This window comes from Talpa europaea (genome assembly GCF_964194135.1).
Source record: "Talpa europaea genome assembly, chromosome: X".
In the NCBI taxonomy this organism is placed as follows: Eukaryota; Metazoa; Chordata; class Mammalia; order Eulipotyphla; family Talpidae; genus Talpa; species Talpa europaea.
Window position 1 is genome coordinate 33,177,269 of NC_140081.1, and position 24,796 is coordinate 33,202,064.

The 24,796-nt window shown below is 43.1% G+C and overlaps 1 protein-coding gene across 1 annotated transcript in view; it reads right to left on the minus strand.

Annotated features, from left to right (window-relative positions):
- Window positions 1-8,768: 8,768 nt before the first annotated feature.
- The window catches only part of DGKK (diacylglycerol kinase kappa), a gene marked incomplete at both ends in the record, with an annotated part of 170,847 nt that continues 154,819 nt past the window's right edge, over window positions 8,769-24,796 (minus strand). The window contains 11 exons of the mRNA XM_084258914.1: window positions 8,769-8,918; window positions 9,854-9,927; window positions 10,018-10,141; window positions 12,336-12,446; window positions 15,195-15,281; window positions 16,500-16,635; window positions 17,175-17,335; window positions 18,469-18,603; window positions 18,920-19,033; window positions 19,994-20,101; window positions 20,355-20,451. Of these exons, the coding sequence (XP_084115040.1) occupies window positions 8,769-8,918; window positions 9,854-9,927; window positions 10,018-10,141; window positions 12,336-12,446; window positions 15,195-15,281; window positions 16,500-16,635; window positions 17,175-17,335; window positions 18,469-18,603; window positions 18,920-19,033; window positions 19,994-20,101; window positions 20,355-20,451 (1,297 nt within the window). The remainder of the gene's footprint in view (window positions 8,919-9,853; window positions 9,928-10,017; window positions 10,142-12,335; window positions 12,447-15,194; window positions 15,282-16,499; window positions 16,636-17,174; window positions 17,336-18,468; window positions 18,604-18,919; window positions 19,034-19,993; window positions 20,102-20,354; window positions 20,452-24,796) is intronic.

Consider the following 24,796-nt stretch of genomic DNA (forward strand, 5'->3'; position numbering starts at 1 on the left):
GCACGGGCCTTTTCTTTCCCCCACGGAACTTCCCCATAAAGTTTTGAGACAAGAGGGGATGAAAGTGAATTTGGAAAAGAAAAGAGTAGAGACTGTTGTCCCACTCCATCCTGCTCAAGGTATCCCCCAAAATAAGTTGAAAACCATAGTGTAAAGGAGAGAAGAGAGACCTCAAAAACAGGGCGACTGAGCACAAGGGGGAACAAGACCTACTTGCTCCCAGGGACTGGAGAAAATTGAAAAAGGTTGGAAGCCATCAGTGTCCATTAGTGTCCTTTACTCTCCGCTCTTCCTCCCTGCATCACCATCTTCATCTTCTTCACCCCCACCCCCTTCTTCATCACTGTCTTCCAACCCTTCATCACCATCTTCATCTTCTCCTCCCCGTTCTTCACCACCCATGTCAAGAAGCAAGTAACGCTTAATGGGTTTGGTGACACCTCAGCTCTGTTGCCCTCTCCTCACTCGGGAATGGCCAGTAACCCCACAAAGGAGCTCTCTCCCCTGCTGTCTCTTCCCGCTGGCTGCATTCTGTTTGATGGGAACAATTCATCAAATCCTTTCCAGATTGCCATTTGATTTCAGTGGACTTTCAAGATGGATTCACCACTCTCATGCAGATGGAATTATTTGGAGAGAACTTTATTTTTGAAGTAAGGTTCTTCATCAAAATAAAAATCTATTCTGTAACCCAATTAAATATCTTCAAATTCTGTCTCGTCAACTCTTGGCAAATAAATCAGGCCCCTCTTCAATCTCCTCCCTGAGCAGTGCTGACAGTTGTGAAATGTTGACAAATGTTACCCCCAAATTTGGGACTTTGGCGATCAATTCCTATCTCTTTTGAAAAAATGGTTGGCAGAGTTATACTTCTATTCAACTTTTATAGTCTCCTCACTGGCTTGTTTATTTTTATTTTATTATGTATATATTTTACATCATTTTTCATTTTTGTACAATGTATGCATTTTCTTCTCAGTTATAGTCCCCATGAAATTCCCACCACCAATTCACCCGTGAACCATCATCATGGTCCCTTGTGCTCTTCCCTCCCCTGTTTTGATCCTACTCCCTTCTCCCCGCCTGCAGTATGTCTCTGGTTTATAGTTGCCTTATGATTTTTAAAAAAGATTTATTTTTATTTATGCATACAAGAACTGGGGTGTAGGCCAGAGGTGTGGTGGGTGAGAGGATTCACCAGAGACAGACTGGGGAGCAGGACAGGTAGATCTACTGAAATTCACTGCTGAGGGGAGCAGCAGACAAGTTAGGAGAGGTCTGCTGTGCCATGTGGGTCAGCTCCCTGGCCGGGGATCAAACTCATGCTGCGGTGGCTGGTGATAGCTTAGTAGCGCTGAGACTTAACCCCTGCGCCACCAGGGAGCCCCACACTGGCTTGTTTATTAAGTCTCTTTTATTTTGTACTTCAAGAATACATTTAATTGCTTCTTGCTGCTCTTTTTCTCTTTTTTATTTTTTTTAATTTTTATATCATTGTCTATTTTTAAACAATATCTGCTTCCCCCCAACCCCCTCAAGTGTAAGTTCTCCTCCACAATGTCCTTGTGGTTGGAGTTGAACTCCTTTGTATTGGTTTTGGCCCAGGTGCCTACGAGTTTCTGCTCCCCTGTCGGTGGTAGGGAAGACCTGGGTCCAGCTACCTCCTCCCAGAGTTTGCTCACTGGCCCAACCCCCAACTCCCCCTTGGGTCTGAGGAGGGAGGGCTGGGCTAGCTGCAGGCACAGGCCCTGGCTTCCACTTACCTAGGACAGGCAACAGAGGCTGTGCAGGCACTGTGGCTGCCTCACACGGGCTGGTGCTTTTTTTTTAATTTATTCATGTATGTATATTTTACATCAGTGTTCATTTTTAAATAATGTTTGCTTTTTTTCCCCCCTCAGGTGTAGCCCCCATAGAATTTCCTTCACCAATTCACCAGTGTGCCATCACCATAGTCCCCTGTGCTCCTCCCTCCCTCCTCGGATCCCCGTTCCCTGCAGGATGTCTCTGGTTTATAATTGTCTGTTTGTTTTTGTTTTGTTCTGTTTTGTATCATTATTTTTTCTCCTCATGTCTTATTTGGTTCCCCTATATTCCTCCTATAAGTGAAACCATCCGACATTTTTCTTTTTCTTTCTGACTTATTTCAATGAGCATAATTCCTTCTAGCTCCATCCATGTTGCTGCAAATGGCATGAGTTTATATTTTTTGATTGCTGAATAGTATTCCATTCCATAGTATTCCATTCCACATCTTCTTGATCCGTGCTGGTGCTTTGTGCTCTAGCTGGCTGCTGGCTCTCCAGAGTGGGCTGCACCACCATTGCTGCCTCGGGGTGGGTGGGTGGTGGTGGTGGGCAGCAGCCAAAAGTCTAGTTCTTTATCAATAACTTGTTTATACATTTGATGACTCTATCTAGTTCAATATAATTTGCTTGGGTCTCCCCGGTAGCACAGTGGGTTGAGTGCAACCACTGCAGCACGGGTTCAATTCCAGGCCAGCCAGGGTGATACCCACATGGTGCGGCAGACCTCTCCTGTCTTGTCCACTGCTCCCCTCAGCAGTGCTTTTGGTCAGTCTGCCTGTTCTGCTCCCAGCTCTGTCTCTGGTGAATCTTCTCACCCTCCCAAGCCTCTGGCCTGTACCCCAGCTCTTGTATTAATAAATAAATCTTTAAATATATATATATGTGTGTATATATCTATCTAATATATATATTATATATAATATATATTATATATATATATAAATATATATAATTTGGGAACATTTTCATCGCCCCTGAAAGAAACTCCATACCCATTAGCAGTCAATCCCTATTATCTTGTTCTGCCCTCAACCCCCAACCCTATACAAGGACTAATTTACTTTGTCTCTAGAGATTTGCCTGTTTTGTATATTTCATATAAGTTAAGTCATATAATGGGTGTCCTTTAATGTTCGGCCTTTTTCACTTAGGGTAATGTTTCCAAGGTTCCTCCATGTTGCAGCATATGTCAGTAGTGTCCTTCCTTTTGTTCCTGAAAAATTTTCCACTGTGTGGATATATCACATTTTGTTTGTTCAGTCATCAGCCAGTGATAATTTGGATTGTCTCCTTTTTGTGGCTATTATGAATAATTCTCCAGTGAACACCCATGTATAAGTTTTTGTGTGGATATATGTTTTCATTTCTCTTGGGTATATACTTGCATACATACCTTGCACCATTTTGTATTCCCAGCAGTGTATGAGGGTTCTAATTTCTTCACATTCTCTCCAACACTTGTTATTATTTGTCATTTTATTATAGCCATTCTAGTGTGTACAAAGTGCTATCTCACTGTGCTTTTGATTTGCATTTCCCTGATGGTTCGTGATATTGTAACTTTTTTTTCATGTGCTTATTCATTATTTGTATATCTGTTTTGGAGAGATGTCTCTTCAAAGTCTTTGCCTGTTCTTAATTGGGTTGTCTCTTTACTACTGAGTGATAAGAGTTCTTTATATATTCTGGATCTTATATGTTATTTGCAAATATTTTCTCTGATTCTGTGGATTATCTTTTTTAAAACTTTATTATTTTATTAGTTTCAGTTTTTTTCATCTACAGTTGTAGATTAATACCACATATTATCACATAATATGTATATAGGCAATGTTTATTATTGTAGAATTTAAGAAAAGGATTAGAAGTAAAAATTAAACCTTTTGATGGGGCCTCCCTGGTGGCTCAGGGGGCTAAGACGCAGCACTATAAAGTAATCCACAGCCACTGAAGCACGAGTTTGATCCCCGGCTGGGGATGTGACCCACATGGCACAGCAGACCTCTCCTGTCTCACCTGTTGCTCCCCTCAGCAGTGTATTTCAGTCAGTCCACCTGTTCTGCTCTCCACTATCTCTGGTGAATCCTCTCACCTCCCACTCTTCTGGCCTGTACCCCAATTCTTGTATGGATAAATATATCTTAAAAAATAAACCTTTTGACACTCTGGGGAACAACCTTAAGTTTTGGAATTTGAAATTCTTCAGCATACTTGAGAAAAACTTGGGTCTACATGATTTATGATCTTAAAATTTTCTGTGGATTAACGGTTTACTTTCTTAATAGTATTATTTGAAGTATAAAGATTTTTACTTTCAATGAAGTCTGTTTTGGGGGATGTTTTTCCTTTTGGTGTCATATCTAAGAAACCATTGCCTAACCCAAGGACATGAAGATTTATCTCCATGTTTTCTTCTCAAGTTTTATAGTTTTAGCTCTTATATTATTAAATCAATTTTGAATTAATTTTTATATGGCGTGATATCCAATTTCATTTTCTTGCATGTGGATATCCAGTTGTTCCAGCACCATTCATTGAGAACACTGTTTTCTCCACTTGTCTTGGCATCCTTGTTGAACATTAACTATACATGTGAGAGCTTATTTCCAGACTTTCAATTGTATTCTCATATTTAAGTGTGAATGTGTTTGCTATGTTCAAATATATAACATTTATCTATTGTCTATCCTTAACCTGGTACCATGCCGATTTGAATATTGTAGATTTGTAGTAAGTTCTGAAATCAGGAAATGTGAGTTTTCCAGTGTTTGTTCCTCTTTTTCAAGATTTTTTTTTTCTTTTGGCCATTATGGGTCCCTTACATTTCCATAAGATTTTTTAATATGGGCTTGTCAGTTTCTGGAAAAAAAAATCGGGATTTAGAAAATCCAGGTTCTTACCCTGGTGTGGCATTTTGTAGAATCCTAGTCTAGCCTTGGTTGTCTTACCTACTAAATGTGATTAATAACTGGTTCCTCCAGGGTCACTGATAGACAGAAACTCAACTATTTTCAGTCCCAGCTTTAACCAATTTTGTATCAGAGAAGAAAAGTTCTTCCACTTCAGAACCTTCTGGAGGGGAGAGGAGTGTGCAATGTATGTGTTAGGGGGCAGATTATAAAAATCTTCAGGGTGCTTTTACTTTTAGGTATCTGTTTAGCAGCCTGGGATGTACTCCTCCACTTTACCTCCTCAGTATCTAATTCATTTCACTAAAATCTGGATCCTGAGAATTGGCTCCTAGAACAATTACAGCAGCAAGTATTTCCCCACAGGATTGTCCTGAGCTTCAGCTAACTTTTGGAACATCTTGTGGCAATCCTTTTAGTGTTGTGATCAGCCTAATAGAGATTCATGGTGTTGTGCTGCTGCTGTTCTCCCTCACCTGCCATTCCTACATGCATATGGCTTTTGTAGAGCTGGACGAGCACCCAAGCCCACCTTCCCCCAATTTCCACCACCACTCAATGCCCCCCATGCTGAGGTAAGTGATGAGACACTGGTGTTCATTATGTTTATCCATTTATTAAAATATTTTAAGAAGCAAAACTTTATTAACTTTGAGGACTGGTGTTCCAGTTTTGCGGGGAGGAGGAATAGGCACACTTCGTGGACCTTTTCTTTCTGCTTTTACCCCGTAACTGCCCCAGTTTCCTCCCCCAACCAGCCCCTGGCCCAGCTGCTTGTTTGCAGGGACCTCTGAGGAAACAAACAAGAACAAGAACAAAAAACAATCAACAACATGGATTACAGATTAACAGACAAATAGACAAATGCAATTCCACAAACCATATAGCCAATCAAGGTCTTTTATGGGATGCAATGGCACTAATGGGTTTGGTTGCTTTGGTATTAGTTTCTATCTCTTACGAAACTAAAATTCTTCTACTTGTGTCCTGAATGTTTTTCCTTCCACTGTTTCTTCTGATCAACCTTTAACCTTCTCTATTACATTGAAAATCTTTTTTCTTCCCCTCTCCTTTTTGGACACAATAGGGTCTTCTTGGAGGGGAGAACTGACAGCTGTTGTCCTGTAGTATTGACACCAGAAGCAGTTGGTGGTGGTACAAATCTATTGAAATTCCCCTTCCCCACTGTTCTTTCAGCCAGGAATTGCTCACTTAATTCCACAGAAAGTGCTACCAAAGATACAACCAAACCCCAGAGCTTTGCCTCTTAATGGCATCTCTGAACATAACTGAGGTGGGTATTTGGTGTCTGGTTCCACCACACTATTAATTATATCACTGCAAATAGTTAACCATCAAGTTATGAAAGGAATTTAGGCTTCCAGAGGCTAAGCCAATTCTTTCAAGACATACCACTTCTCACTTTGTTTCCAAGCTGGTATATGCAAGAGCAGGTGCTCAGCAAGCCGTCTTCCTTTTGGGGAAGCAACTGGTACCTAAACAATTTAGGAGGTGACAAAGTGTTTTAACAAGTCACACCTGCTCCTGGGCCTCAGTAGTTGTCATTTCTCTTCCATGAGTGGACTTTAGCCCCAAATCCTAGTAGTTTACTTCGATATTCTGACTCAGGGTGGGAGGACAGAGTGGGTGTAAGGGAATAAAGATGGTACAACAGAACAACAGAATCATTACAATACACAAATGTGTTGTAATTCAGCAAAATAAGCACAAGAGATGGAGTCCTATCACAGTTTACTATCATTGGTGATAAAAATAACTACAAGACATAGTTCTGCTTAGGCACTGCCAAGATAAGGCTACCCTCTCCCAGGACTTACTTCTGTTTCCTTAAATTTGTCCATCTGGCAATTTTCCATGTTGGAAAAGGCCCTTGGTTCCCAACTCTGTGAGTGAGTGTGTGCAGGTGTTAATGTGTGCAGCTGCAGAGGTGGCGAGCTGGCGAGCTGGGCTGCAGTGGTGACCTTGCTGATTTGATCTAATACCTCCTCCTGGGAAGAAAGAGTGATGCAGATAAAGCTAAAGACACAGCAATGGTACACTCTCCACTCAAATATGTACAGTAAGTTAACATATTCTGATGCTTAAATAAGTTTTAAATGTTTTCTCTCATCCTTTTCCATTAACTTTCTTCTCTGGTTGTAGAGCTAGTGCTTTTGTTTGTTTGGCATAGCAATCAGACATTTGGGGACAATCCCCTTGTTAGAATTTTTCTCCTCACCCCTGCAGAGGTGGAACACAGGTGGCTGGTTTAAGTGGTCTAGGCTGGTGGAGTTCCAGAGCTGAGAACCAGTGTTTGGAGTCTGAATTGTGCACCTTGATGAACCATTCACTGGACTGAGTCAGGTAATTGAGCACGCTATGTTTGAGAAGTGGGGAAAGGCCAGTTTTCTGGCTTTCTTTTGATAAGTGGGAAGGGTCACTTACCCAGAAAGGTCTCAGTTGAGGGTGGAGTGGGGATGCAAGGCAAACCAGAGAGAAGCTCTCTGGAAACTGGAATTTGTTTCAATTTGACTGGGAGCAATTATTTTAAAAATGGGGATTGGTATTTGGAGCAATTTTAGACTAGTTGATTTTCATGAGAATTTTGGAAGAAGAACCATGGGAGAAGCAGAAGCTGTTAGATTTTCCCAGGCTCATGTTCTGGTCACTTTGCCCCTCCGTACTCTAGAGGAAGGGACAAGATAGAGATTCGAAGGTGACCTGGGAACTGACCCAACTGCCTATTCAGAAGATGCAGGCCAAGATGGAGCTTGTGGGGAAGGGCCTAGGCTATGACTTGGTTGACAGGCAGTCCCTAGCTTAGGTATCTAAGACACAGAGCTCGACGCTCCACGTGGTTTTTCACTGGGAGGAGGGGACAGCACAGGTTAGGGCAGTTGCTGATGTAAAATTCAGGACAGACAGAGCAAAAATGGCAGCATGCCAGCTTAGCCCCCTTCTCCAGGGCATTGGTGTTTTTATTCACCTTTCTATGGGCTGGCTCAGAATTTTAAGGGGGTGTCAGAGTAAGCTGGGTATAGGTAGAGTCCAGCTACTTCTAAGACACTGAAAATGCACCAAAAGATTAGAAGCTCCACCAAGAACTAGGGCAGTTGGTAGAGGTGTATGTGTGTGTGTTGGGTAGTAGGGATGGGGGACAAGATCTGGGTGGGGAGGGATTCCTGGATTAGCACAATAAATTATAGGGTCACTTAGAGGTCGAGTTGTCTTTTCAGTTCCATATATACATATATATATATATATACGTATACATATATAATATATACACACACATCTTTATGTCTCTATACATAATCTATACTGCAGCACAGTGGTGACACCATTAAAATATCCAGTGAGAATGCAGGCAAACACTCCATGAGGCAAGCAGGCTAGTGTCAAGGTAGTATGAAGGGGCCTATGTGGTTGCCGTAGGGGTGAGTTCTAGTGAATTAGCTCACCCAGCCACCCGAGCACCTGGACATGTGTAAAGACATACATGTACACATGGAAAAACACAAAAGGTTTGCAGCAAGAGAAAGCAGTCACTGTGTCCACAACAGAGACCTCACACAGTCATTGTAATAGGTGAGTGGACAAGCCCCCCAGGCCTAGTTCTCGTCTTCATAATTCAGCTAGAAGAGACATCCTGAAGTTGCAACTGGCTGGGATTGGGGGAGAAACGACCGAGCCTGGCTGTCCTCACCCCTCTCCTCATCTCCCTGAGAATATTTTTCACTCATTCCCTAGCATCAACAGTTTCTCTGCCAGTCAGAGAAAACCATTTCCAAACTCCCTGAAGAGATGAACTTGAATTCCCTTGAATCTTTTGTAGAACACAGGCCATTCATAAGAGCATATCCCAATTAAATACTGAAGTTGCTCCAGAGGCACAAAGAGGAGAAATGAACAAGACAACTCAGAACAAGAATCTTTGGCCAATGAGAAAATGCAATCCTCTAAGAAGACCTGATTGAGTCCAGGAAAAATGTATTAGTATAAAGAACTGGAGGGTTTTTCTTGGTGGTGCTCATGTTTGTTCTGGAACAATTTAGTCTAGCCTGTATTGAGGTTTGTAGTAGAATGCTAAATGTTGTGAGTTCTCCTTCCAGTTTTCAAGACTACAGTTGAGATCTTGATGATGTTGGAGGATCATCATCTTTTTCTTTGTCTTCACGACTTCTACGATGCCACAAATTTCCTTCAGAGAAAAAAACACAAGGAGAGAAGTAGTAAGGTTAGCACATTGCGGGATGCCTAAATGCATGGGCTCTCAAGAGCAGAGTCTGCCAGTTGATAGGTTGGTTGGTTCCTGTTGTACCTACTGTCTCTGAAGCAGCCAAGGAAGCAAGCTAGCACCAAGTTGAGCTAAATGCAAATGAGATGGGTTCTCAGAGCCTGAGATGGGTTCTCAGAGTCCTGGAGCTGCTACTGACCCCTTCAGAGTCTTACGGAAGACTCTTTTTAAACACCATGGCCACCCAACTCACAGAGTCTTGGGCAATCAAACCACTTTGATCAAACCTGAGAACACACAGGAGATCCTTGGCATCTATATAAGCTCTCAGTTCCTTGAGACCAAAACAAATTGCCCCTCTCCATCCCTCTCCCATCATGTCCACTGTCCCTGTATCTCTCCAGCTTCCAGACTGTCTAGGCCCAAAATTTAAGTGAGACCATAAATATCAGAATTGGCATAACTGAAAACTCTAAGAGAAACTTCTTTTGAGCCCCACTGATATATCAGTAATATGTTCAAATTCAATTATGAAGAAGGGATGGAACTGACATTCAAATAATGAAACAGAGACTTTGCATTTCCACGAATTTGCTCTAACCGATCTGGGATAAAAGTTTTTATCACAAAGCCTGTTCCTGACCATATAGGTGCCCAGAATTGACAGTCCCAAACCATCTCAAATCACACTGCTTTCTGGAGCAGGTCTAAGAGCTGGAAGAGAGATCTAAATATGACAATTTTGCGAAACTTTATCAACTGAGGACAGGAATGAGTCAAGCAGAAAAGTGACCGCCTCTTCTCAGTTTTCTCTTCAGCTGTCTGCATCACGGATCGCACACAGCAAGGCTCCTCCTCAGGTATCCTCCTGTCCATGTCCCTATCACTTTCTAACACACCTGGCCCAAAAGACCACTTGGACCATTGCCCGAGGTGGGCTCCTGGCGGGTCTCCTCCTCCATCACCACCACACCTGTGAACATTTCCAATGTTATTTTTAGGTTTTGGGGAAGTAGCCAGGCTGCTGGCTTCGTGAACCCTACACCAGTTGGGGGAGACTTACCAATCAAACTCTGGACTCCTTTGCCTGATTTGGGCTTGTCTTCCCCATCTAGTTTCTTCTTCCCCAATTTGGGGAACTTAATTTTTAATCTGAGGCTTCTACTGTCCGTGTCTGGAGACTTTCCCTGGAAAACCGCAGCGAGAACAGGGTTAAAATGTTAGGTGCCTAACATTCAGAAACAATTATTAGCAACCTGAAAAGGTGGTAAGTAAGAATGGCAGCTTGAAAGCAGGCACATCTGCAATCTATCCAGGAGCGAGAGAAGCACTGCTCACTAGCCCATGCCCCAGGAATGCAGCTGTCGTCACCAAGATCCCCCTCTGTCCCAGGCACTTTGCTATGTGACTATTATCATCCCTATTTTAGAAGTGAGGAAGCAGAGACACAGAGAGGTAAAATATTTCTCCTGAGGTCTTCCAGCTGGGTATTAGAAGGTTGGGATTGCTGGGGCCACTGCTAGCTCATATGGCGTCTTTGCACAAGTTAGAAAGAGCGCCCTTTCTATCAGGCATACAGTTTGGTGAGCCTCAACTCACTCCATTGGCCAAATATCTTCACATAAAGAAGAACCTTCTCCAAGGCCCCAGTGGTGTCTCTGTATGAACGCAAAGAGGGTTCTCTACACATAGCTTTTAGTTGTGAATAGGGATTTTCCGCTGTACACATCATGCAGGCTCTTTAACTCCAGATCAGCCTCTCAGGCCTCTCTCTCTCTTGCTCAAGTGTGCTTGTTTTAGTCTCAGCAAAACATATTTCTGAGGTTAACTTTGTTGCCAGAAATTCCTGTGAAACATAGTCCAAGAAACTTTGGGAACTTCTTCAAGATTATTTATACCTCTGGCCCCTGTGACCCCTTCATTAGGGAAAGGGCATAAACCTATCTTCCTCCTCTGACTCCCATTTACCCCCTCTCCTCTAGGTTATGTTCCTGGCTTTCAGAATTACCTTTTGGAAACACACAAAACAAGGGACAGAATCTTCCCCCTCAGCAAAGCTTTGGAAAGCCCAATAAGGAACTCTCATCCTGTTTTCCCCCACATCCGAATCTTCCGTGGCCTTCAGGTGAGCAAGTTTGGTGTCCAGTGAATGAGCAACATCCTCCTGGCTTTCTTTTGATTTGCTCGGCCCTTCTTTAGAACCTCATTTTTTTTCATCTTTATGGAAGTACCAAAGCTCAGAAAAGAATTATGCCCCAGGCCAGGCAGACTTACATACTGAGACCTCAGAGCATGGAATGTTTGTCTCATTTTTCTCAATATCTAGCCCATGCTTAGCTCAGGAGCCTGGTGAGAGACAGTTTAACTGAGTAATAATAGAAGAGAGTGTTACAAGGAAAACAGCATGTTTTCCTTCCCCAGACAGCTACTGATCAAAAGCAGCAAAGTCATTAGCAAAAGCACATGAAAAAGTTATTAAATCCTTTGAGACCTCAATTTATATATGGATTTTCTCCTCTTAAATGGTAGCCTGATTGCCGTGCTAGTCCAAGCATGCCTGCACGGCGTACTCACATGCACAGTAACATAGTAGGTGTATGGAAGCAGGCAATGTGTATGTTGAGTATGGGACTCAGGGATTCCTACAGGTTGAAACAAGCAGCTCCATGGTAGAAAAATTTGAAGAAGAACCTATTGGACCACTAAGGGAGTCAGTACCTAGTGATGTGTGGACATCTTTGGGTCATTAGATTTATGAAATAAAACTATTTTTCAATCTTAGAAAAGCACTCAAGAGTTGCCCAAAAGCAGCCGCATCCCTACATCTATGTTGTAGTCACTCTGGCCATGCTTGCTTTTTGCAGCCACACAGCTGCTGGAGGAAGGCGCGCTTAGGGTCTACTGTCCTCCCAGAGGGGGAGGGACCGGAAACAGCACAGAGAGGTGATATTTGGAAGACTGAACCATCAGTGTGGCCTGGGTAGCAACCATTTAGAACAGATATTGCATGTAGACAACTGACACAGCTGTAACGGTGTGTGCCAGATGAGATTCAGTCCTGTCCTCAGGTACTGAGCGGGGAAGGAGATACATGGCCAAGTGAATGCACAGAAAAGACAATCTTACTTTTTCTTTCCCAATCATCTCCTACCACAGAGCAATCCTTCTTTCTAGGTATTTTTCTAAGTTTTCAATGTGCTCTTTGCCCTGTCCTGTCTATGTGTGACTAGGAGATGGGGGAGGAGCCTCCATTAAACTCAAGCTATAGGTCACTTCTAGACTTCCGCTGTACAGCAGCCACCGTGCCCTGCCCCCCCAGAGGGTAGGGCACCAAAGAAGAGCCCCACTTCCCTTTCATTCCCTGGTCTCCAGGCCACATACCTCTGGAGCAAGGATAAAGTTCATCCAGTCAATCTCAGATAACTTTTCAAACTCCTTATTCATGGCATCCAAGGCAGTTTGCAGTGCGGTCTCATCCTCAGTATTTCTCAGCTGGTGAAGACAGGAAACAACATGTTCACAATCCAGCATCCTCCTTTCATCGACTCCTGCCCTCTACCTTATTTCCAGGTCCCTGCTAGTGGCCATGAGGCCACAGGGAGACAACTTGTATCACTTTGGGCCTTGGCATCACTGGAGTGTAGCCAGCTTTTATTTCTCAATAAAGTGAAAGAGGAAACAGCTAGATGGGGAGTTTTCCTGGACACGGGACATGCTTACAGTTTAGAAAGCAGAGTCACGTTGACCAGTTATACCCTTACAGTTTAGGGTCTGAAACAAGGGTTCTACACTTGACTGTCAGTTCCTGGAGACATCTAAGTATCTCCCTAAAGAACAGCTACCAATTTCTGAGCATATACTGTAGGCCAAGCACTGTGCAGCACACAGAATAGGTGTGTACATGTGCTGGTGAGATGGGACAGAAGGGGTGTCAGGTAAAAGTGGCTATCACTTCAAGGTCAGAGGGGACGCTACAGGGAGCTCATATTTACCAGCAATGCTCAAGTATATCCCTTTCCCCCCACTCCCTCAAATGCTCGAAAGGGACTTGGTTGTTAAACTCAAGACGAGAGAGGAAAGAGGAATCTGGGGCCCTGGAAAATGATTGCTAGTCATGAAAGCCTGAGTTTGGGTGAGAGGACTAAACGGGCTTCCGACATGGCGCCTAGAGACTCACTCTCTGGCAAATGGTAGATGGGTGGGCTTGGGTCTCAGGCTCTATTCTCTGGTCCTTTTAATGCTAATGAGGACCTTCCAGTTCTCGCTGAGGCAACTATGCATGTCGATTCTATCGATTTCAATGGGTCTGTTCTTTATTTCCTGGTTCCCGTCCCAGCGCATCACGAACCACGGCATCAGCGAGGTCGCCAAATAAGAGAAGTGGGAATTCCTGGGTGGGATTCACTTCCTCATAAAGCTACATCTCTCTGCCAACACTGAGCTCCTTACGCTGTCCTTCTTCAAAGGGAAGAGTAATAATACCCAAATGAAATAAGAAGCCTTGTTTTCTTGGCACACTGATGTAGTCTTTCTGAACACACAGTCACTTTTAATTCCCTGCTTTGCCCTTTGGCCTGGCTGGAATGTGTGTATGTGCGTGTGCTTCCTTACCAGGTCCTCTCTGAGGTATGGTATGTGTTCAGTTTGGGTTGTTGGCTGGCATGAACCAATTTTTCTGCCATGAGCCTCAAGAAAGCCTGAGTGTGGATGAGAGAATAAGCTCCATATTTTCTGCTTTCCAAACTGGCAGGGCCGCTGAGCTGCAATATCTACATATACATACATATGATCAATAAATTATGTTGCTGTTGACTGACACTCAGAGACTGTAGCCTGGGGTTTGGATCCTGGGATAGTCTGGCCTGATCGCCTTAGCCACCTGTGCAGTGGGCCAATTATTAGATATGCAAATGGAAAAAGGGAAGTGGATGCATTACTTGCAATATCAGTTCAGAAGCCCCTCTTCAAATAAACCTTAATTGCAGAAGCAAACACAGCGCTTGCCTCAGGACATCAGCAGCCAGCCCCAAAGGGGGTGGTCACGATCATTTGACCCCCTCAGAGCACACTCACCAAATGTGCCTTAGGGCTTTGCATTATGAGAAACTTGCAACTGTTCTTCTAGCTCAGAAATGTAGCCTAACCCTGTTTCTCCTGACACTAATGACATCTAGCTGTCACCAGGCTGCTACAATGTGCCAGGCACAGCCAGGCACTGAAGCTGCAATAGTTCATTTAATCCTCACAACCAGGAGTGGTAGAGATTATAATTCCTATTTTGTAGACAGGGAAACTAACACCCAAAGAGGCAAACTTACTCTACACAGCTTGTGTTATGGGATGAATTGTGTTCCCCCTCATCCCCCACCCCCCCCAAAAAGATATGTTGAAGTCCTAATAATTAATACCGCAGAATGTGAACTTATTTTGAAATAGGGCCATTGCAGATGCAATTAGTTCTTAAGATGAGGTCATATGGGAGCGGGGAGGTCCCTGATCCAGGCCTGGTATCCTTATAAAAAGATGACCATGTGAAGACAGACACAGGGAGAAGACTGTGTGAAGACAGGAGATTGGAGTATTGCATCTAGAAGCCAAGGGATACCAAAGATTGGCAGCAAGTCACCAGAAGCTAGAGGAGGCAAGGACGGACTCCCATACAGATTTCAGAGGGACTGGGGCCCTGACGACCCCTGATTTCAGGTTCTAAACCTAAGGAATTGTAAGATAATAAATTTATGTTTTACATTATCCAGCCTTTAGTACTTTGTTATAGCAGCTTTATGAAAGAAATAAAGCTAGTGAGTAGCAGATTTGGGATTTGAACCCAGGATCACCCAAACTTTCCTCACTACTCCAAACTCCCTTCCCCCACATGACAGAGGTGTTTGGAAACTTGGGATATACAGAGCAGGTCAAAAGAGCTCAGCCCTTTCTTCTGAAGCAGTGTCAGCTCTGACGAGAATGCCCTGTTTCTGGCTGGCCTGCTCTGAACCCAGCAGTCACTTTCCAGAGAAGAGGGATATATTTTCTTTCAAGCATATGGTGGTCCCTATGGATTAGCATAACCTATGAAATGTTACAATCAATGACAAGCCTGGGTGAGGATGACACACAAGGCTGCCAGGTAAGCACCAAAATATTCCCGCTTGTCCTCCAGGGCCCTACAACCAGGGACAGACTGTGACCATCTTCAGATGGGCTACTTTGCCCTCCCTTTTTTCAGCCCCATCCACTCACCAACTTTTCATCCAGGAAAGCTTTGGTGTCATCGTAGAGCCCTTTAAGACTAAATGTAACATCTACCGCATCATTTCTGCTTAGAGTCTGAGAGAAGAAAGGAAGGAAAAGGACAAAGGAGAGGAGTTTTTGGTTAGTGAGCATGCAGCTGGGTTCTCCATGGGAAGGTAGGAGCAGGCCAGTAGGATATGGTTGGAAGTGAAAAAGTAATCTTCAAAATACAGCACAACTACAATCGCATGGGCACCAATCAATCAGAACTGATGCCAACTCCCAACTACTGGGATAGCTGTACTGGTGTGTCCTAGGAAGTGGCCCAGCACAACCTGGCATTTGGCATCACTGATTGAGTGCTGTGGGTATAGGGAGATAGGAAATATGCAAATCAGAAAGTAAATCTGTGGCCCCTTGTGGCCACCAGGCTAAAATCACCTTTCCCTGGCAGGCCCAGCCATCTCTCTTCTTGAAGTCTAGCCTTTGAACTCTAAGTCCTCCTCCTACTAAGAACTAGCCCTGAGGGAATAGTTAACCCACATTTTAGGAGGCCCTGACCCTCTATGTGGCCCTTTTGTATCATTTGCCTGCACTAAAGTTACTGGTGGCGCAGGCGGTTGAAAGCAGTGCTGTGAAGCTGTCCGCAGCCTCTGCAGTGCTGGTTTGATCCCCGCCGGCCATGGAGATACCCACATGGCAAGCAGACCTCTCCTGTCTCGCCTGCTGCTCCCCTCAGCAGTGTATTTCATCAGTCTGCCTGTTCTGTTCCCCGCTCTGTCTCTGGTGAATCCTTTCACCCTCCCGCACATCTGGCCTCAGTTCTTGTATAAATAAATAAATCTTAAAAAAAAAGAATTTAAAAAAAAAGACTAAATCTTCTGGCAGTGCTTAAATTACAGAATGGCACATTTGTCATTAAGTATCCTAATCTGGAACTTTCCCTCAAAAGAGAAGCCAAGGCAGCCTGGAGCTCAGGTTCCAATGGCAGGCGCTACCTTGTCAAGTTATACAGGATCCACCTGAGGAAGAGTCAAGGCCAGGTTTCCCTCCATTCATTGGCCACTTTTCCCCTGAGCCAGTGCACCAAATGGCTCTCAGGGAAGAGGGCCAGCTCAGAGCTGATGACATCTGCTGCAGGATTTCCCCAATAGCCACCCTGGACCTGTAACAAGTCAAGGCAAACTTGACTTGTTTTTTCTGCAGTATCATTTGCCCAGTTGCTTTAACACGCGTCCGGCTCCCGTTCCTCCTCTTTCATCTCCTTTCCTATGTGGTCTGACTCCTTCCCTTCATCCGTCCCATCCCCCTTACCTCAATGGGAGTGCAGGAAGCTGCGCCTGCCTCATTGTCTTGACTGTAAAATGTGTCATTCAGGATGTTAGCACTGGCATTCACAGAATCCATGAGGACAGACACATGCTGGTGGACCTTGCTCAGGTCAGAAAGTCTGTAATAAAGTAAGGAAAGAGAGCGGGGTCTGTTCTCTGATGGACTTCTGGCTTGGAGTGCTGGTAAGGGTTGGAGTGAGGGTAGAAAAGAAAGCCCTGGGTGCCAAAATTGGACTCTTTACTCCCTCCTGTGATTTCTACTCATCCTCAGTAGCCATCTAGGCGAGAAAATGTTTCTACGCTTCTCTAGGTATACACTTTTGTCCATCCTTTCTAGATACTGGGTGCTTTAGAAGAGCAGAGGACCAGAATGCAGGAGTATAGGTGATTCCTGCATTTAAGAGTAAGGATAAATATTCATAGTCCTGCTGGGTCTGCTGCAGCAGAAGATCAGAGATCATCCCTGGGCCTCATTAGTCCAATTTGGCATATTGCTGGGCACAAAGATGATTTCCTGCCGAATTGTTAGGGTCTCTTGTCAGTTTTCAGATCTGGGCAAGACTCCTTTCTGAGGCTCCCAGCAGCCAACAAACACACACTCACTTCTTCCTATCCTTCTTGGGATAGCCATCCTAGCTCATTGGCCTAGTTCACTTACCTGCTGATGAGGTTTTCTGCAAGCTGAGCTAAGTGCTGCATCTGAGCATATTCCTCATCTGAGAGGCTATCCTGAGATTCCTGGGAGTCCAGCTGGGGTTGAGAGGCAGCTTGAATTTCACTGTGCTTGCACTCCCACGTTTTCATTGAGTTCTCAAAGTCCTGGAGATGAAGACAGTGGCAGATCCTAATGACTGCTGTAGCTAAGAGGGTATGCGACAGGTCTGTTTGTGAGTCTAAGATTTTGTTATTTGTGGGCTCAGTAGGTAAAGGGGAACGAAGGCCCCATCTAGTCCCCCATATACCCATCTACATGTTTATCCATCCTTTTATCCCATGGAACTTTTAATTTGTTGTTGTTTCTAAGTTGAGTCTTGGGACAACATGCTTGAATCAGACAGAGCTTTGTCTTCCAGAAACTCTTACATGGGGACATCCTGATCAATAAGACAGTAGAGCACCTTTCATGTTCTCATTTGGCAAATCTGGGCAATATATTGTTATGGACTTTTGGAGCCAGACACAATTTAATTTTGACTTGTGCTTCTGTCATTTATTAGTTGTATGACCTTTACCAAATCGTACAACCTTTCTGGTCCTCATTTTCCACACCTGTAAAATAGGAATAAGTGTATCTAACTCATAGGATTGTTGGGAGGACCTACTGGAGACAATACATATAAAGTGCCCGGCACAAGGGAGGCACTTTATAAACTGAACTTCCTCTTCCCTCTCAATTATTGTTTTGATGGACTGTCCAAAGGCTAGAGAGACTTGGAAGAAAGTTTCCAAGCTGTAAACATCTGACCAATATGCTCCTTACCAGGTTTAAATGGTTTAGCTGAAGGTGGTGATGTTTGTGAATTTTAAGGAAACTTAGAAGAACCTAGAGAGCATGTCCAATGAAGAATGTCTTGTTGAAGGAGCAAATTTCTCTATCACCACCAGAGACATCAGAGGGCTATAGTTCTCTGTGCAGTGGAGGGAGGACAACTTTGTCCAAAGCCATAGCAGAGATCTCCTTTTCTACTTTCTTGGACAGTGGTTTGCAAATGTCATTATGTATCAAAATGTCTCAGGGAGCTTGTTTACAAATGCAAGTTCCTGGCAAGTACCTATCCCTATCTGTTAAGTGAGTCTGGTGTGGGGCCAGGAATGTGCATTTCTAACAAGTGCCCCAGGGGATGCTGATGTAAATAGCTTACAGACCTCCCTTTGAGGAATTCTACTTGACTGGAAAGTATTCAGTGCTCCAGTGACAGCTATGCAGGAGCCCTAGATGAGCCTCTCCTTACCCGATCTCTTGTCAACATCTGGGCAGCGTTCTTGTACTTAATCTTGATAAGGCCTGGTTGCTGAATCCAGGCCTCCCCATCCACCTGCACTGGGATACCGTCTTCACCATCAATGCTTATTGTTACCTCACGGCACTGCCAGAGAACAGGGAGAATGGGGGAGAGAAATGAGGTAACTACAGCACACCAATTTGATAATCCCATAGGCATGCCTTTAATATGTATCTGAAGCTGGACTGGCAAGGATGTAAGTCAAATTATCCCAGGGGGGAAACATTTGTCTCCTATGGTCTCTGCCACCTCTGTCTCCAACCTTAGTTAGCACCTTGCGGCCCACCAGATAACCTTCTCTCTCCATCCTGGCACTCTTGATTAATGGGATTACTCCACAACCTGGGGTAATCCTGCCACAGAGCTCAGCCTCTTTCTGATGCCCACCCAGTCCACCTACCTGGGCAATGCGATGATGATGTAAGTTGATGATACGGGACATTGCCATCTGCACTGAGCCAAAGATCGCCACCACCTCCAGCTTCCCATCATCTATTGCAGGAGCCTCATATTCCTGATGAAGGAAAAACTGTCATATGTTCCGCCTGTGAGTAACCACACCTTGTCTATCACAAGCCGGTATGCTTTAAAGGCTCCTGGTGAGACTTTCTAGCTCATAAAGAGTAGACAAACTACATATTAAGAGGGGAAAAGGGAAGTCAGGAGCCGATTTGGGAAATGGGCACTGAGATCACAACTCTTCTCTTAATCCCTTTTGACATCCACATTTTAGCTGGTTCTCTCACTGTTTAATCTACCATCAAAAATCCGAAAGGCCAGGGCCTCCCCTGGTGGCACAGGTGGTTGAGTGCCGCACTGTGAAGCTGTCTGCAGCCTCTGCAGCATTGGTTTGAACCCGGCCGGCTGGCCAGCGAGAGTCCCACATGGCGCAGCAGACCTCTCTTGCCATGCCCACTGCTCCCTCAGCAGTGTATTTCGTCAGTCTGCCTGTTGTGTTCTCCGCTCTGTCTCTGGTGAATCCTCTTACTCTCCTGCACATCTGGCCTATACCCTGGTTCTTGTATAAAAATAAATAAATAAATCTTTAAAAAAAATCTGCACAGCCAGACCTCATAGCCACATTAGCCTCATCGCCTTTTAGGGTAAGTTCAGAGGAAACGGTCATGGCCATTTTCTCAGGATATTTTATTAACATATCTCCCTGGAGGGAAAAACAAACAAACAAACAAACAAACATGGTCTAAGTAACTTTTTAAAGATATGTCAGGCCTGAGGCATGGTAAATTCAAAGCCCAGACAACACCTAAGAATTGATCTAATCCTGATGTTTAGATGATTCTTATGCTTTGGGATGGTAACTGTCTAAAAGACAGATTATACAACTGCCAATTATACAACTCACTTCCTCTTACCCCATGTCTACTTCCCACTCCAGTCCATCCAGCTCTCCTTTCTAAGAGACTTTAGAGAGGGTCATTCCTTTCTTCCTCCCTGTTCCTTGTTCTAGACTCACCGTGGTTGCTGAGCTGCTTCCCCAGAAGTTGACTCCGCCAGCATAACTGGTAATGTTGAGCACTACAATACCTTGCAGGTTGGGCAAGGATATGGCTTCTCCATCACACTGAAAGAAAATAGTATCTCTCATTGGCTGGCTCTGCAGATATCAGTATGAAGAGATAGTTAAAGAGATGGGGAAGGGCTGTGTCTTGTCTTCATCCTATCATTTACTTATCTATAAAATTGAGATCTATTTCCATACTTTCCTCCAATGAACTGGAGTGAAATGAGAGTTAAAGGTAAAGGAAAACTGATTTCCAAGGTCATGAAATTTCCTTTCTCTACACCCAGGAAGGACTGCCCTCTTTTCTACTAACCTCCAGGTGCACTCTTTCTTCCAGTTTCCTGTAAGAGCGCTGCAAAAGTTCCTTGCTTCCCAGAAGGCCATACCACATCTTGTTCTTAAGACGACTACTACAGAGAGATAAAGATAAGGAAAGGTAGTCAGAGGGTGAATAAGATAAAGATAAATAGATGAGGAAAAGCACAGTGGGACAATGTCTTATTCCACAAGTGTCTTCTTGTAGAGAGGAATCATATTGAGTGGTAACTGGACAGGAGAAGGAATGCTAGGATGTGACTAATATCTCCCACGCAAACAACTGCTGAAATGGGTGTCTGGGTTCCTTGAAGCATCAATATCCTATTGGTAGGTAAATTTGCCACTTTTTCTGGCTGCTGCTATTGGTTCAGACTTGGAAGAAGCAGTTGGATGTAATCCCAGCTGTTTACTTTTTCCTTCACTTTCTTTGCTTTGGGGGATGAGTCTTTAAAGATGTTACTGAGATGTATGCCTTGTAGTGTTTTGCCTATATTTTCTTCTATATATTTTATGGTTTCAGGGCTTATGTTCAGTTGTTTTTCCATTTTGAGTTGATTTATGTGCATGTTGTGAGGTAGTGGTCTAGTTTCATTCTTTTGCTTATCGTGGTCCTGTTTTCCCAGCACCATTTATTGAATATACTGTCCTTGTTTCACTGCAAATTCTTTGCTCCTTTATTAAAGATTAGTTGTCCAGATATGTGTGGCTTTATTTCTGGGCTTTCTTTTTGGTTCCATTGTTCTGTGTGTCTATTTTTGTTCAAGTACCAGACTGTTTTAATTATTATGGCTTTGAATTCTGGGAGTGTGATACGACCATTCTCCTTTGTTTTAGTCAGGAGAGCTTTGGCTATTTGAGGTTTTTTTGTGACTCCATGTGAATTCCCAAAGGACACAAAAACATTAATTCAAAAGGATACCTGCACTCCTATGTTTATTGCAGCACTAGTTATAATTGGTAAGACTTGGAATCAACCCAAATGCCCCCAAATAGATGACTGGATCAAGAAGATGTAGCATACATACACAATGGAGTACTATTAAACAGTCAAAAGATAAACTAATGCCATTCGCAGCAACATGGATGGAGCTAGAGGAGATTATGATCAGTGAAATATGCCAGAAAGAAAAAGAAAAATATCAGATGGTTTCACTTATAGAAGGAATATGGGGGAACAGTACAAGGGATCAAGGAAAAGAATAATAATAACAATAAAAACACAACAAAACAAAACAATAATAAACAGACATCTGTAAATCAGAGACATTCTACAGGGGAGGGGGAGGGAGAGGGATCAGAACAAGGGTGGGAAGAGCACAATGGACTACAGTTGTGGTGCACTGATGCACGGGTGAATTGGTGGTGGAAATTCTATGGGGACTACACCTGAAAAAAGAAAGCAACCATTGTAAAAAAAAAAAGAAAAAGAAAAAAAGAACAATGATGTAAAATATAAATAAATAATTAATTAAAAAAAGAAACAGGTTATATTCAGAAAGCAATGTTCGTAAAAAGCTATGAAGTACTACTCCTGAAGCACAAGATTTCAACTGCTTGGAATTAATTTTACTTGAAACATGTTACTCTTAATCTGTAATTTCTTTGAAATATAACTTTTCTGGCAAAATGGAGGGGTCTTTCAAAATCTGCTTATCAAACACTTAATCCAATAGAACGGAGCTGAGTTTATTAGGTAAATTTCAGTGGGAGAGCCATGAAGAAAATGTGGGACAGGCAGGGATATAAGAATACTTGGGGGTAGATATGGAAAAGGGCATGGTCTTGATGAATTCAGGTATCTGATATAAATAGGCAGATGGGGCCTCACCTGGTGGCGCAGCGTTTGAAGGCTGGGCTGTGAAGCTGCCCGCAGCCTCTGCAGTGCCCGATCAATCCCCGGCCACCAGAGAGGGTCCCACATGGTGAGCAGACCTCTCCTGCCATGCCTGCTGCTCCCCTCAGCAGTGTGTTTTGTCAGTCTGCCTGTTCTGTTTCCCACTCTGGCTCTGGTGAATTCTCTCACCCTCCCGCGCTTCTGACTATACCCAGTGCTTGTATAAATAAATAAATAAATCTTTAAAAAAAGAAAACAGGCAGATGGCTTACAATCACTAGAAAGACTAGATATGGTTTCCTATCACTACAAACTCTTAAAGTAGAGCTATAGAAATGAGCCACCACAGGACATGAGTTTTGAACTATAAGAAGACTAGGACAAAATGATTTGAAGTGTGTTTGAAATCATAAGTTCTCTGGGCACTGTCATGTCTTTACCTGTAAAAATAGGAATTTAGTTATATGAGAATGTAAAACCCTAGAACAACCAAAACAATACTGAAAAAGAACAAAGTTGGAGAACTTTCATCTCCCAGGTTCAAAACTTGCTATAAAGCTACAGTTATCAAGACATTGTGGTACTGGCAACGGCTAGACGTATAGATCAATAGAAAAGAAATAACATTCTAGGAAAAAACCCTCACATTTATGGTCAATTGATTTTCCACAAGGGTGCCAACATAAGGGAATGGGTAGTTTTTAAAAATGCCTCAGTAAGGGTAGTTCAACATCTGAAAATCAATAAATGCAATTCACCACATCAACATAAGGAAAGATAAGAATGATATGATAATATCTATTGATGCAGAGAAAGCATTTGATAAGACTCAACAATCATTTATGATAAAAATCCTCCAAAAATGGTGATAAAACAGAACATATCTCAAATAATAAAGGCCATATATGATAAACCCACAGCTAATATCAGGCTCAATAGTAAAAAGTTGAAAACTTTTCCTCTAAGATCTGGTATGAGAATATCCACTTCACCACTATTATTCAATAAGGTGAGAGAAAGACAAAAAAGGGGTCTAAACTGGGTAAGAAGAAGTAAAACTATCACTATTTACAGATGACATGATAATATACATAGACTACCCAAAAGAGTCCAATAGAAAAAAAAAAAAAAACTATTAGAAACAATGAATCAGCACAGTAAAGTGGTAGGTTACAAGATTGATTTACAAAAATCAGTTGCATTTCTATAGGGAAACAACAAACTAGATGAGAAATAAATCGGGAAACAATTGCATTTACAATCACATCAAAAAGAATTAAATACCATGGAGGGCCTCCCTGGTGGTGCAGCAGCTGAGCGCCACTCTGCAAAGCTGTCTGCTGCCTCTGCAGCACTGGTTCAATTCCCCGCCGGCCAGGGAGAACCCCATATGGCACAGCAGACTACTCCTGCCTCGCCCGCTGCTCCCCTCAGCAGTGTCTTTGGTCTGTCTGCCTGTTCTGTTCCCCACTCTGGCTCTGGTGAATTCTCTCACCCCCCCGCACTTCTGACCTGTACCCCAGTTCTTGTATAAAATAAATAAATCTTTTTTAAAAAAAGAAATACCATGGAGTAAACTTAATAAAGGAGGTAAAGCACCCATACAATGAAAACTATAAGACATTGTTAAAAGAAATAGAAGAAGATACAAAGAAATGGAAAGATATTACCTGTTCATGGTTTGGAAGAATCGATATTGTTAAAATGGTCACCTTACCTAAAGCAATTTATAGATACAAATATACAGATTCAAAGAAATAGAACAAACATTACTGAAACTCATGGAACCACAAGAAAAGCCTGAATAGCCATACAAATCCTGACAAAAAAAGAAGGGTAGTATCACACTCCCAGACTTCAAACTACACCAAAAAGCTACAGTTATTGAAACAGTATGGTGTTGGAGTAAAAATAAACACAGAATATTAGAACATAATGAAAAGCCAATGAACAGTTAATGTACAACAAAGAAGATACGGTATACATCACAGAAAGGAAATTCTCTTTAGCAAATGGTGCTGGGAAAACTAGACAGCTACATGCAAAAAAAAAAAAAAAATGAAACTAGGCCACTATCTCACACCACACACAAAAAATAACTCAAAATGGATTAAAGACTTAGCTATAAAACCCGAAACCAGGGCCTCCCCGGTGGCGCAGCGGTTGAGCGCTGGGTTGCGAAGCTGCCCGCGGCCTCTGCGGCGCAGGTTCAATCCCCGGCTGCTCCCCGGCCACCGGAGGAGGGTCCCACATGGCGCGCAGACCTCTCCTGCCGCCTGCTGCTCCCCTCAGCAGTGTACTTCGGTCCTTCTGCCTGCTCTGCTCTCCGCTCTGGCTCTGGTGAATTCTCTCACCCTCCCGCGCTTCTGACTGTACCCAGTGCATGTATAAACAAAAACAAACAAATAAAGAAAGAAAGAAAGAAAACATGCTTCTATATAAAAATAAATAAATAAATAAATAAAACCCGAAACCATAAAGCACATAGAGAAAAAAACTGATTACCAATTTGATTTTGATATCATATATTAGCTACAGATACTTTATGAAGTGAACATGCTTATCAATTATTTTGAAGTTGCCCTGCTAAAGTATTGAAATAA